The 15,696-nt window shown below is 42.4% G+C and overlaps 1 protein-coding gene across 1 annotated transcript in view; it reads right to left on the bottom strand.

Annotated features, from left to right (window-relative positions):
- LOC139255129 (receptor tyrosine-protein kinase erbB-4-like) overlaps positions 1 to 10,239 on the bottom strand; it is a 1,872,364-nt gene extending 1,862,125 nt beyond the window's left edge. The window contains exon 1 of the mRNA XM_070873872.1: positions 10,164 to 10,239. Coding sequence (XP_070729973.1) covers positions 10,164 to 10,239 — 76 coding nt within the window. The remainder of the gene's footprint in view (positions 1 to 10,163) is intronic.
- Between the last annotated feature and the right edge of the window lie 5,457 nt (positions 10,240 to 15,696).

Here is a 15,696-nt window from a genome sequence, read left to right as displayed (position 1 = left end):
ATATATCTAACAAACTGGCCTAAACAACTTTCAGTGGTAGAGAATTCCACAATTCTCTGAGTGAAGAAGTTTCTCCTCATCTCGGTCCTAAATGGCTTACCCGTTATCCTCAGAATGTGACCCCTTGTTCTGGACTTCCTCAACATCGGGAATATTTTCCTGCATCTAACCTGTCCAATCCGTCAGAATTTTATATGTTTCTAATGAGATCCCCTCTCATTCTTCTAAATTTCTTTGAATATAAGCCTAGTTCATCCAGTCTTTCTTCACATGTCAGTCCTGCCATCCCGGGAATCAGTCTGGTGAACCTTCGCTGCACTCCCTCAATAGCAAGAATGTCCTTCCTCAGATTAGGATACCAAAACTGTACACAATATTCAAGATGTGGCCTCACCAAGGCCCTGTACAACTGCATTAAGACTTCCCTGCTCCTGTACTCAAATTCTCTAGCTATGAAGGCCAACATGCCATTTGCCTTCTTCACCACCTGCTGTACCTGCATGCCAACTTTCAATGACTGATGTACCATGACACCCAGGTCTCGTTGCACCTCTCCTTTTCCTAATCTGTATTCAGATAATATTCTGCCTTCCTGTTTTTGCCACAAAGTAGATAACCTCACATTTATCTACATTATACTGCATCTTCCATGCAGTTGTCCACTCATCTAACCTGTCCAAGTCACCCTGCAGCCTCTTAGCATCCTCCTCACAGCTCACACTGCCACCCAGCTTAGTGTCATCTGCAAACTTGGAGATATTACATTCAATTCCTTCATCTAAATCATTAATGTATATTGTAAATAGCTGGGGTACCAGCACTGAGCCCTGCGGCACCCCACTAGTCACTGCTTGCCATTCTGAAAAGGACCCGTTTATTCCTAATCTTTGCTTCCTGTCTGCCAACCAGTTCTCTATCCATATCATTACATTACCCCCAATACCATGTGCTTTAATTTTGCACAATAATCTCTTGTGTGGGACCTTGTCAAAAGCCTTTTGAAAGTCCAAATACACCACATCCACTGGTTCTCCCTTGTCCATTCTACTAGTTACATCCTCCAAAAATTCTAGAAGATTTGTCAAGCATGATTTCCCTTTCATAAATCCATGCTGACTTGGACCGATCCTGTCACTGCTTTCCAAATGCGCTGCTCGGAGGGTTATGGGGTTGGAGGAGGTTACAGAGATAGGGAGGGACGAGGCCATGGAGAGATCTGATCGTGTTATTTATGCTTACTGTATAGCAGGAGCCCATGTTTCTTCTGTCCCTTTTACTTGAGGTACCCTCTTACAAGTACACACTCCCATGGGATCAGTTTGCTACTGAGCAATGGATTGTTATTTGACAACAAGTGTTACCCACAGTACTGCAAGGCAATCCCCTTCCAAAAAAGCCCACATCCACCGAAGCATATTATCATTTGCTTGTCCCATTTGTTAGAAGTTCACCTTGCCATCGGGGATGCTTCAGCAGGTGGAAGTAAAAATAAACGCCTCGCACTAAATTAAGCGCAGTTACACACTTTAGTGAAGCCTGATGCTAAAGGATACTTACAGTGTATCTCCTTCAGCTAGATTCCTACTGTATACATGGTGCATCAAATGCAGGCTATTAAAAGTCACTGCTAGTGGTATGTACTGGATTGTAAAAGTGCCCGGTGAACATAATATACTGTGGTATAGACAGAGTAGTCCAGTGGAGTGAAGCTGGAAGTAATGCTAACCTTCAATAAATAAATTGTGACAGAGCCTAAGTGTAAAGTTGCTCTGTCCATTTTGTTCAAACACGGAGTTTATGAATATCTGGTGATCCTCTCCAGTTAATGAAGTACAGTAACTACTGGGGTATTGAGGCAACAGATTCTTGCACACACCTTCCAACATTCACTGTATAAAAATGAACCGAAAAACAAAATTGTTTCCACACAATAAGAACTGTAGCACGTTCGACGGCCAAATACTGTTGTGATCAAAAAGCAGAATAATGCGATTAAGACGACAATATTTGCGTTTCGACACGGTTAGTGCCAGAGCAGGGGGCGGGGGGAATATGGTGGGTCCACATTAAAAAAATGTCAGCAGCTCTTCCGAAGATTGTTTCAAAAAATCGATCGCTTCCCTGTGTTCTGTGTAAAGATAGACGATTTCACAAGGGGTCCACTCACCCTACATCTCAGCAACTATATCAATGATTTCTGTGGCATCAGTTACCTTTACACGCTGCTCCGGATGAAGATAGCTTAAGCATGTTTCAAAGACCTGACAACTTTCATTTCGTAAGCAATGATCACATTTAGAAACACAGTTTTCCTATGTCTGCACCGACAGAAATGTTCAGCACGTCTTCCAGGTATTTTATGCACCGTGACCGCTCGGTATCTCGAAGACTCTCTATTACATCACAAACTCAATAGTTTATGCTGATAGATCATTCGCTGTAAATCAGTCTCCGCAAGACTCTTCAGTGTTATAGAAAGGGTTTAATTAATTATAATTTTCTACATTTGCAAAAAAAGAGTAGCGGTGTTTTTTTAACTAAGCTCTTTAACATTTATTTCAAATAATATAAAAGACGGTAATGTTCGCAGATGGCAATTGTAATGTGAGGCAGCTGTAAATACAAGACCATTATACTCCTTGGAACAGAGCAATGTTGTTTCATTCTACACATTTGAAGTCTGCATCTCAGTCAAAATCACTGCATGCTGATAAGAAGCAATCTGAATATGCACTTTGTTCCACATCAGGCTAAACAAAATGACTACTGTGTGTTCTGTTTTCCACCCTTGTTTTAAGGCTTGCCTTTGTAGATTGAAGCCCATTTCTGGTACCAAAATCTAAAATCTAAAATATTCAATTCAGATAATTTGTGAATCTTCACCTTGATTGATGCAATTCCCAGATTCTGGTACCTTATATAGCAGAAATAAAGAGTTCCCATATGCAATGTCTAACACATAGACATCAAATCATATCCTGAAGCGAATATATTTTATCAACCGATTGACAGAACACAACTTAAGAATTCTCAAGGTTCTGGCCTTAGTTAAACTGAATTATTTGTTTTCATGAGCTATGTAATTTAGTTCAGTAAAATGACAACATGGCCAACTGTGCACGCTTTTAAAAAAATGGAATTGCGATTCCATTATTACAAGGTACAACCAGTCCCAATAGAATGCTGCTTTTGGGGACCACACATGTGCTATTAAGGAGGGTTTTGTAAGTGAGTCACAAACAATACATTATATCATAGATTTGATACATCAGATTATTTTAAAGGGTGGGAGGGAGGGTCTCTTTTAATTTTCTCCCATTGACTCTGGAATCACGATGCTTATTGTTTAAAGCTGTGGTATATTATAGAAGGTTAAAATGGTTTTGATTGTCCCTGTGTGAATCATTACTGGTGGCCCACGATCAGCATTTCCCATTGATACGGAATTGTCACTCGGTCTAGTCATTTGGAATCTGTAAAATGCCCGTGGTTTTAACAGGATCCCTCCTCGCTGTGCGGTTAGATGTTGCCCAGACTGCAAAACTTTCAGGACTGCCTTTCTTCTCGTCTAACTGCTGCAAATCAAACAGGGGTTGATTGTACTAATAGAGAGATTATACATTTACCCCTTACCTATATCGCTATTTTTCCTGGGGAGAAAACTGCAAATAAAACAAGTCGAAGAGTTGTACATTTGGTGAAGTCACTCCGAAGGATGAACATCATTATTGAATGAGAATGCTGCTCTGGGTGTAGGTTTTGTTACGCTACCGTGGGAAAGTACTCCAAGTGCCTCAAGCCCACAACACAAGCACTCAGGCAGTATTTTCCTTTCAACAGCATTAATTTAGAGGGAACTTTTGAACAAAATGATAACAGATTACCACAGATAATCTATCCTGAAACTATACGCAGTGATACCTTCACCCTCCCTCAATAAATGAGCTTTAAAAGGGCCGAATTATGCAATCCTTCCATCAGAACTGATCAGGCGAAGGCTGTGCTATTGAAAAACTGTGTTAAATTAGAACTCAACATTATGCCATTAAAGTACCGAAGATATGCACAAATATGTTTCCACAAAGAGCACACTGGTCTCAAATAATTGAACCTATCCGGTCGGTGCTTCTTTTGTTTAAACTGTTAACAGAATTAAAAACGACAGGATGAACCTTGCTCAGTATGTGGCATTTGAGAAGCTTGCATCTCTGGTAACGTTTTATTTCACAAATGGCAGGGTCAGCTGAGAACTCTGAGTACCAACCCCTTAAACTCCAACTTTCCGTCTTCGCGTCACGGTCTAAAACCGGCAATTGCACTGGTGGTGGTAACTCGTTCTCTGTCTCTCTGTGAAAATGAGTGTTAACCAAGGTCAGCTCCTCTTTTCAGGCTGTGGAAAGGCGGCGCCGTTATTTCTGCATGAATGCAAGGTGAATGAGCCCCCACAGCTGCCATTTCTCATTGGCGGGCTATTTATTACAGGTCACTGCTACACGCAGCCATTTAAGAAACAATTCGACATAATATCTCACTCTCTGTCGGATGCAGAGCAATTTCTAGGCTATCGCATTAAGCTCGCAAGTGGCTGGGGAAAGGGAGAGGGGGGAATAAAATCAAAAGGTGACACAGCATCACTTATGATCACAGCAAAGATGACCAAAGTGAGAGGGAAAGCAACATTTTTTTTCAAACAAATCATTATATCTACGAGATGTTAAAGTGTGCATATGTATAAATGGTTCCAGGGATGAGGGATATCAATTATATGGAGAGATTAGAGAAGCTGGGGGTGCTTTCCTCGCAGCAGAAAAGATTAAGTGGCGATTTAATAGAGGTGTTCAAAATTACGGAAGGGAGGAAGGGGGAAGGGTAGGAGGTTGATGGAGTAGATCGGGGGAGACTGTTTGCACTGGGAGGAAGGTCGGTTACCTGAGGGTTTAAGAGATTGAAGATAATTGACAAAAAAAGAAAGGGGGTGATGAGAAGATTTTTTTACGCAGCCAGTTGTTACGATCTGGAATGCTCTGCCTGAAATGATGGTGGAAGCAGATACAATAGCAACTTTCAAATGGAATTGGATAAATACATGAAAAGGAGCCAAAATGACTATGGGGAAAGAGTGGGACTAATTCGACAGATCGTTCAAAGAGCCAGCACATGCATGCTGGGCCGAAAGGCCCACTTCTGTGCTGTATCATTCTAGATATTGCTCATTTTCATTAAAAAGGAGATAACTTTTTTCCCCCCAAAACAATTCCCCCTCAATGCAATTACGCTTTAAAGCATAAAATCACGTTTTGATCAACTTGTAATCCAAGATATTATATTCCACCAAAAAAATCTTGTTTTTTTAATCTTAAAATAATAGAGGAAAGATTAGCTGATCTTTGAGCCTCACTGACGCTCTCGTTTCACTGCAGAGACACTTCGATTACAAATAATTACTTTAAAAGGCGATCAAAGGTCCCTAGAATTTACAACGTGTTGTGGCAGAGGGCACACAGTCTGCTGCTGGGAGCTGGGGAGGGTATTAATACAGTCCTGTGCTTCAACTCTGATCTTTGTAATTAGCTCTGAGAATGATTCTGGCACACACGACCAGACTATTGAACTTTAAATGACCGATTGATCCGAGTGAAATCAACCCCTTGTAACACTTTCTCTCTCCCTCGTTGTCAGATTTCGCGGGAAAAGCTGTCAGGGGTTTATGTGGATCGTTATTCAAGCTTCGTCAATTTCACACCCAGTGCCTGGCGGGTAATAAAAAAAATCAATTAAACTTTTATCGGCGTCAAAAGGAGAGCCGTACAATGATATCACGATCATTGCCCTTTCAGAATTATGGAAATGTTTAAAAAACATTTTTTGCTGCACCCTCGGCTGGAGAAAGTCAATTCCTACTCTGCCTTTTCTGGACACTCTCTCCTTACTCGAGATTTATTGAAAGTACAGAACCATTTGGAAAAGGGCAATTTATAGCTTGCTTATTTTGCAATGTTTAAACTCCTGATTTGAAATATTTATCAAGATTTGTTTAGTTACGTACATGTAGGCACACTTCCGTAAAAAGATGTGTAGATTTCTCTAAACTGCACTGTGTGCACTTATTTGTACACACACATTATACAGAAAGAGAGTGTATAATCTATAGCAACAATAATACACAAAAAAGCAGCAATGGTCTGATGTCCATGCAGTGTATTATCAGATGCTGATAGCCGTTGACACCATGTCAGTGCAGTCCCTGCTGGTGTTATTGACTGCAATCCAAACTTTGAATAGTTAGGGTCATTTAACCTCCACCGTTCGTACACCAGCTCAGTCTGGAAGCTGAGCAAGGAATATCCGCGGTCTGTTTACCTGGGGGTGTAGAATTGCAGCGTGCTTCCCGATGCAACGCGATGTGTTACTCGTTTTAAAATGATCCCGGTTCTGCTGTTGCATTGGCAGCGGACTGCTTTGGTCCATTCTCTCTCTCTCTCTCTCCCACCCCCCCCCCCCCCCCCACCCCACCAAAAAAGCCACAGGCGTGTTGAAAAGGACAATCTCCCCTTCATTCTGTAGCCAGCCAGGGGTGGCGTGGGCTTTGGGGCTTCAGGGGGATTTCATCGGGCGCTATTGCAAATGGACGCCCAACCACCGCGCTGACCATTCCCCAGCCAGCGGCGAATCCCACATTTAAACACTGCACGTCTGTCTCTTGGCGCTGCATTGGGTACTTTCGGACAATATCTTCCCAAACCGCCTCGACTCAGGCGCGTCACGTGGCGTAGAGCCGGCGTCCCTGGTTACCTGGAGACAGGCGGCGACATCAAAGGCGTCATCCGCAGGTCCACATTCCAACCAGGGTAACCAGTGCAAGGCTGTGGGATAGATGCAGCAGCACAGTGGAACTACATGCACAGCATATTTTGCATATTATGTACTCGTGGAACCACGGGCTTCTTAAATATTGAGTGCAGTATAATATTTGCTAGTATATTTCGTTTGAGAAGTGTACAGGACTCCAACCAGTATATTTAAACATAAATGGAGCATGCCAGTGCTCGGTGATATGCATGTCCTGCTCAGCAGCTGGTGCATTTGTCCCGTGTGTTTATTTCCCCAAGATTCAGCAAGAAAACCATTTGGACACTGTGACCAGTCCCTTCCTGTGGATGCTAAGCTAGGGATTGTCCTCCTGATCTTAACTCTTCATTTTAAAATCGAATTATGATTTCTGCTAGTTTATTAACCCTTGCAACGGCAACAGCACTGAACCACTTCAAAAACGTTAATTCTAAACATCAGTAATACAGTTCCCAATCGCCCGTTTCCCAAATGATTGCACAAGGAATACCATCCAATGGCTTCTGTTTATCCTGTCAATCGTGGCGTTGGTCTGCTTGGCCGTTTCACAGTTCTTAGAGAAAAAAAGTAGTTTGCAATTGACAAGAATTGTAACAGTTCGGGATCCTCAGCACGGGCCCGGTGGTCGAGCTAACAGCTAAATGCCAGCACCGGGCAGCTCCACCTTAATCCACCCAGCCGAAACTATTCGAAATCTTCTCGCAGATTTGCTCATCACATCTTTGCCGTACATTAACTGCGTCTCTGCATCTCCCGGACCGAGCAAATAGGTAGTCGGAGTCAAATAAAACTAACTATGGATACATTTACAGAAGTCATGATGGATCATACAATAAACAGGCTTTTGTTTTTAGTGTGTAGTGTCTGGTAGCGGGGTTAATGTAGCACCATGTGTCCATCTGAAGGCGGCGTATTCTGTATTTTAATAATTGTGCAGACTTATCATCCGTGACTATCAGATGCTACAGCGAGCAGTGAGGCTGAGAAAAGCTAATTTCTCTGCTTGAACCCATCCATCAATTTCCCATGCGCCAAGGGTCAGCGGGGCCGCTCCCCGGGCACTGCTTGTACACCAGGAAGTGTTGACAAGTACCAATCGATCCCGAAACAATTTTTTTCCATATAAATCGTTGCTGGCCTTGAATCGCTTGTACTTGCGGGGGTAGGAGGGGGGGGGCAATTGTAAGGCATATTGATTAGGGTCTGTCCATGCGGAATAAATCTAGCCTGGGTTCCCGCCGCTGGGAAGAAATTCATCATGTGGATTTCTGAATCATATACTGTGTGTGGCGCGGGGTGGGGAGGATTAGACTAAAAGCAGCGACAGAATGAGAGAAGAGCGATAACAGGCGTTAAACACAGTGAGGTGCGGGAAACAAGGAAAAGCTGGCATCCGGGGTGAGCAGTATTACACCAAGCCGGTGAAGGGAGAAAAAAACAAAGGAGGGAGGATGAAACGGTACCGGGAAATATGAGGGATGTGTGAAGGGGATCCGGTGTTGGATAGGAGACGGAGCTACAGCATATCCCTGCAAATTCACAGCGAGGCGACCAAAGCGTCTCTTCAATGGACTGCCAATAGTGGACAGCGCTGCGGAATTCTTGATCGGTATCAGTCACAGGACCTAGACTGATACAGGTAGGCGTGCAACTCTACATCTTTCCCGGGTCACATTGTGAACGCATCTGGGTGGCCGAGGCGTCATCTCAAATACTCCGCAACTCTGCGATATAGTGTGGAGTGGCAAAAGGACATGGCGAAATGTGGTTTGACACTGTGCGTTTGGATGGTTAATGTATCCAGTCCCATATTACAAAAGAACAGCGACTGTCCGGCAGGAGGCTTTCAAGGTTTGCTACTATAGGTCTTTCCTTTTGATAGCAAGAGGCGAAGATTAAAACCGGCCGCGTCTCTCCCGTTTTCAGGCTCTTTTCAAAACAAAGAGCCGTCTGATTTAACAGATCCCCAAACCTGCTAGACGAACCGATGCTGTTTGTGAAGACGCTTCATTTTCCTATTTTTTGTTGATATCTCCATGCTAATATGTGCTAACCTTTGTTTAATGGGCTTGCTGGTCGAATTAAATACATTAAAACGACAGCTGCAAGCTGCATACCGTTACACTGTCAGTACCAGACATATAATTGTCACACAATTTACCCAAGTCAGAAACAGAGCAATGGTACACAAATGTGTTTCGAATACTGAATTATGCAATCCCCCTTATAATTCGTTATTTTTTAATTAAATGTGTTGTTAGATAAATAACCCATAAGAAACTTTTCAAAGCGAGATCAAGGAAATAAAGCTCGACCTTTGGTAACCCTTAAATAATTCGTCTTGTGCTCTTGCCCGCGAAAGCATAGGCGACCCATCACATCACCTCTGGAGAATTAACATCTTTAAAATATTCCACTCTCATCTAACTTCAAGCGTGTCTAATAATGTGACGAGCAGATTGTCTCCCTTCGTTTCCTTAATTTGCTTCATCTAAAAGCAATTCACTCAACATCTTGTCGCCCTCTGGCAGTTCGGTTCAAGTTGTCCCGGGTTTATATTGAAAATATTTATGTCAAAAACAAACTCCTCCAGACTGCTGCTGGAGTACTAGGCACAAAGTCTGGCAGCGGATTACAACCAATGTTCAAACCTTATTCGAAATGTGATGAAGTATAAATAATAAATGAGTATACTGATTGATAGATGAAGAAGCATGTTGCACTCATCGCAGTTTCCTCCGTATAATACTAATTGTCGGTTACTTTCACCTCTTGCACCTGCATCAGATGTACATTTTGCAACTATTTTTAATGCCGTGTACATTAGACTAAAGTTGTTCAACCTCGGTCACCTACAAACCATGTTAAGGTCCCAGCGCTAGAAAAAAGAAATCCCAGACAGACAAACATCGGTTCATTGCCACATAAGAAATCCACACAAGCTAAAAACTACATGTCAAGCTCAACTGCTTCTGAAAGGCGCAAACACGCATAATTATGGGAGTCACACAAAAGATTTCAGAAAGGAACAACAGCGGGGAGCTTTTGGGACAATTCAAATTGTTACCACACTTCTGCGGCTCTTAGTAACCGTGGGGTTTGTGTGGCACAAATACTTCTACACTGACAACCATTTCAATGAGAGTTTGGGGGGCGGGGGGTTATATATAGTCAAAAACAAACTCTGGCTGAAACAAAACTTTCCCTCATCCAAGTTTACAAACAGGGTAAATATTATGCCAAACAGAAAAGAACAACGCGCCAGAGCAAGGGGGAATAACAAGCCTAAACAAGAAAGTAAATCTGTCACCTACCTGACTGCGAAATTATTTCCTGCACCTTCAGCGTTGCACAGGACAAGCTCACAAAGAGAAGCGTCGCCAACTTCATTTTCTCTCAGATTTGTTTCTATTTTTTGTTGCGGGGGGGGGGGGGGGGATTGTGTCAGTCAGTTCTGTATAAAATTACATGACTACCAAATGTATCGTTAGAAAGTGAGTGTGTCAACTTTGTTTGCTTTAGTTGCCTCTCTCTCGGTGATCTGTTTTAAAGTCTCTCACAAGTTGCAGAGTGCTGTCTGTGCGCTGGGTTTTGAGCCCGGACTCTCTTATCAGTCCTCTGCCCACTCTCACTCTCTCTCCAGTGCAGCGCTCTCCCGAACTGCTGGATCGCCTGCTCCCGACATGCACACAGCCATTAACAAATTCAACCCCAGACCCCCTCCCCGCCCCCCTCGCACGCTCATTGGCTGCTTTCCCTCCCAGGCACCTGCCGCGCCTCCACTGATTGGCTCCGCCGCCACGACAATCAGAGAATTCTGTCCCCTGAGACACTGGCATGGCATTCCGGGAATTGTAGTTTGCTTTGTTTTCCACTTTGTTTTTTTGGCTTACTTTATTGATCTGGGTTATATTTTGCTACTGCTGTTTGTTACATTGTTGCAATGATCGCTATCTGATACATAGTCGCTGATTGAACCTAAGACATGGCGAAGCAACGTCTGGACTACATGCTTAGCAAGTGTGCGAAAGTTGGCAAATAAAGAATTGACTGTCCCCATAGTGTAACAAGTGTACCTTATAAACCAGGCGGCAGATGTAGATGCATAAACCGCAAGTGTACGTTTAAATGTGATATACACTGGAAGGTGTCTGATAATGTACCACATTTATCTCCAACTAGTTTATAATTTGAAACTGTCCATTGAATTCTTATTGGCGTTATGCTGTGCATTTAATAAAAGTACAGTGATATTTTCTTTCTGTGTAAAATGGCGCAAGATAATTGGTTCACGCATGTAATAATTATTATGGTAATTAATGTACTGTATGCATAACCGTAATGCAGCCTTTACACTTGGGTATAGTTCCATTGACAATAAAGCCGAGTATTATTTAAATTGTATTACATTTCCTTTAGATAAACTGCGGGCTCCACGATTTCCTTTCGCGGCTTATGCAGGCACACATGAGAAGGATCCTATCGACAGTCAGTTACCCGTCTGAAGCAAGGTGTGACAAGCGTGCGCATAGCATAGCAAGTGCTCGCACACTTTGTACACACAAGTCTACGCACAGTTACCTTGCAAATCCCGGCGCGAACAACTATCACAACACATGGATAAGATAGTTTGTAAACAGACGAACCGTGCTTTTGATAGGGAATGAGTTTGCAACTGACAAACGCTACAACCTATCTGAACAGTGGGGCACTCAATTCCAATTGCTAACTATTTTTAATTTTGCACGTGCAGATGTTTAGCTCTATGTGAATTTGCAACACACACGCTGCCTGAGATTTTATATATTGCTTTCAGCATTAGGTAAATCACAAGATAAACAGATTCAAGCAAAGAGAACATTACTCCCCCAAATCGCTACACATTATTAGGTGACAACAGACGTTTATAACCAAACTGAAAGTGCTGTCAATATTAAATTCTCAAATGGTTCAAAAAATATGTGCAATAGGAGTTCGCGTTCCTGACGAACGATTTTATTGTACAGTTTCATGCACTTTTTGGAATTAAGTATATTAGAATTCTACCGAATCCCAAGTTTCCCACCGCTGGAGTGACACCTCAGAGAAAAAGGGTTTCGCTCTTTTTGATTCAATTCTTTATCAGTCCTACATTTAATGATCAGTTTCCTGCACAGAAGTGGACCATAGATTTTGGTTTCGCTTCCTTTTGTCCAATGGTTAATGTGACAGCGCTCTCTAGTGGTCTGAGTCAGTCTGAAACAAATCAAATCCTTCAAATGGAAGGATTGTAAAACATCGGTTGAGAGCCGTTAATTTTCAATCTAAAAATTACTTTGGTGATTTTAATTTCGCTGAATGTTTTGATATTTTATTTTAATTTCTGACATTTTTATTGTTTCTGAAAATAATTTGGATTTTAATTTCCCAAGATGTTTTTGTTTCAATTTCTCACGAATTTTTCGTGATATTTAAAACATTTTCAGAAATACTTGCAATGTTTTACATTTTTTTTTGCGAATCTCTCAACATTTTCTGTGATCTTGATTTAAGCAAAATAACTGTAGCTGGCATTCCCAGGTGTTAAAAGTAGGACAAATTAAAATTTAAAAAACTATTCTGGAAGATAATGCATTTTAAGCAGGAATGTGCTCAGTTCTTCAGTCACATCTATGGTTTACATTGTTAAAACACAGGGAATGTTTCCAGAATTCATTTTATCAAATAGTAGCAAAGTTAAATGGCAAGAATTCAAAAATATGCCTGTTTTAGGATGCTTCACTCTCATCTTTAAAAGTATTTTTTTAATGTGTTAATTTTTAAAAATTAAACATATTTTGGGCCATGACTCCGTGCTTATATATAACAGCCTTTCGATTTACCTAATTTCTTTTTTAGTTTTAGAATTTTTCAATTTATTTTATTTCTTAGTTTGTTATGTTTTGACTTCAGGACAGTAAATTCGGGAACAATTTCCCATTTTTATACCGCTAGTAATGTGAGTAAATATGGTTTCTACAAATTTAAAATGTCCACTTGAACGATTTGAGTCAGAGAAACAGAGGGATTTAAATGTATTTGTGTGTTTATTCTTTATTTTTGACTTCCATATTTCTCAATTCCAATTTTCTTAGCATGTTTAATTATTTCTGCGATTGAGTTCGTGTTTTGCTTAATTTTAATTCATTTTTTGACATATTTTTCATTTTCCAGGATTTTTGTTTTTGTTTCTGTTGAGTTTCTGGCATTTCCCATTATTTGTCATTTCTATTTTAATTTTGTGTATTTGGGGTTCAGATTGCCCGCTCTCCCCGGGGGCGCCGTTTTGACCTTCAATCATAAATCACTAGTTTTTGCTCCGATTTACCCGTATACTTCAAACTGATCATCTCCAGGGGATCCTTTTAGCATTGTTCTCCCATACATTTCCCTTATTTTACTTTTCCATTTGCCGCGTTTTCAAAACAATTTCCAAGTCTGTAGGGATGTGCATATATTGATACTGACTCAAGTCGATTTGAAATGACAGTTTATTTAAAACAAAGCTATTTTTTTCAAGAAGTAAGTTTATAATTTTGGCAATTTTTCAGATTGTTACTTTCTTCAATTTTTACAATTAATTTCCGATTTTTCGAAGATTTTGTGTTTTCTTGTTGCAGGCATTGGGTTACGTCGATTTCCTGAATGAATAGCGCTGGGACTGAGCGGGAAATCAATGGGAAAACTGTTCATTCATCTCAAGTGCAAAATACTACGGGAACAATGCGTCAAGCATTCCAGAATGATGTGCTCGGGTCGTGTTGACGAGGAAGAAACCAACTCTCTGCTTCTCATGCATTAAGTGTACAATACTGATCCCAGACTGACTGCCCAACACCGACATACTTCATTTTGAAGCTGCACTAAAAGCTGATTTTAGTAGATATTGGGGCCTACTTTACATCTTGTCGGATTGTAAGTCGAAGAGGCTGTCGCCCAGGTTGTAGACCCCATGCGCTCAGGCCTGCTTCCCCCTCCCTTGGCCATCAGTTAATCTCTTCGAAACGTTTGGCTGAAGGAAGAGGTACTCGCGTTAAAATCAATGATTTTGAGGGGTGGGGGAGCAAAGCAAGTGTTAATGGCGGAGGTGGTGAACGTAGTCACTTTTGTACAGCTTCATCTCAGCACAACTGCTTGGCCTAGAATTTCATTTTGGCTGGGGACGCAAAACAGGCACTATCGGATCAGCCGCCCGTTACACGCAGCGCCTGATATTCAGCCCCATTGCAGTCACAGGAACTGAGTATCAGACGCTGTGTATAACGGGCGGCTGATTCGATACCGCCCTTTTTGCGCCCCCGACCGAAACAAAGTTCTATTAATGAGTCACTTCGTCAATTCGTTAATATCACCTGTAAGCAAAGTGCAGTTTGTTTCTCACTGAAACAAATTGTAGAATGTGCTTCCCACATAAATCCTGCCTCAATTTCAGTTTCTTAAGCTCATCAAGATAAGTATAGACAAGGGAAGCCATCAGATCATCAAACCATCCTTTCAGAGAAACCCATGGCCTCCATCACAACATGCACAGCGTTAGCATTTCAAGAAATGGTTTGCAATTTTTAGCCACACTAAAACGACAGTATAATTAACTGTGGAGGGCAGTTGTGGTTGAAACCTCCTGAGGCGACATCCCACACAGCTTGGGATGGGTAACTCATGGGGCCCGAAATTCATTGACATACCACCCACTACTGCCTGCTTACCACTGAAAAGTACAAGTTTCGTCAAAAAACAGGTACATACCGCTGACATACCGCTTGGCGGAAGATTCATGATTGACATAACGCTGGGTGGTCTGCACACCGCCCATTTAGAACCGCCCACATACAGCCCAAAAGTGCAAGTTTCATGACATGCCGCTGACATATTACCAGAACGGCTTACCGTCCTGGAGAAGGTGTTTTAAGTGAATCTTAAGTGGGCGGTATGAGCACAGAGCTGACAGGTATAATTGTTTTACACAAGTGTGGCATATTTGATATTAGACAGATCTTTATAGTTCTCCACAGTTTGATGTATTTTAAAATGAATTGGTGTTCTAGTATTTTCTAGAGTTAACCAATAATGCAGTTTGAATAGCAATATAACCACTCAGTCTGGAAATTGGCTGTGTGTTCACTAGAGTGATCTTATTTTATAAATGATTTAATAAAGCCTTATGTACACATTTATTAATGAACTAGAATAAAACATTTCTTAGTCTCTCTCACCCTCACAGTCCCCCCCCCCAACAGCGCTCTCTCACCCCTGCCTCCCCCCCCGCCCCACAGCAATCTCTTTCCCCACCCACCACACAGTGAACTCTCTCCCCCCACTCCCCACATAGCAATCTCTCCCCACCCCACAGCAATCTCTCTCCTCCCCTCCCCTCCACATAACGATCTCTCTCCCCCTCCCCCGCACAGCGACCTCTCCCCACACAGCAATCTCCCTCCCCCCTACCACACAGCGATCTCTCGCGCCCCTCCCACAGCGATCTTACTCCAACTCCCCCTCCCCCCGCTCAGCAATATCTCTCTCACCCCCTCACCCCCCCACAGTGATCTCTCCCCCCTCCCACAGCGATCTCTCTCCCCCTCCCCCCCTACAGCGATCTCTCTCCCCCCAACCACAGCAATCTCTCTCCCTCACCCACACAGCGATCTCTCTCTCTCCCCTCCTCCCCCCACATAGTGATCTCTCCCTTCCCACAGCGATCTCTCCCCCTCCCTACAGCAATCTCTCTACCACTCCCCCCACACAGTGATCTCTTTCCCCCCTCCACCTCCCCCCACACACAGCGATCTCTCTACCCCCTTCCCCCCACACAGCAATCTCTCCTCCTCC

The sequence above is a fragment of the Pristiophorus japonicus genome, chromosome 3, assembly GCF_044704955.1.
Source record: "Pristiophorus japonicus isolate sPriJap1 chromosome 3, sPriJap1.hap1, whole genome shotgun sequence".
NCBI lineage: Eukaryota > Metazoa > Chordata > Chondrichthyes > Pristiophoridae > Pristiophorus > Pristiophorus japonicus.
Note: the sequence above shows the minus strand (reverse complement) of the source record. Positions and strands in the feature narration are given on the sequence as shown.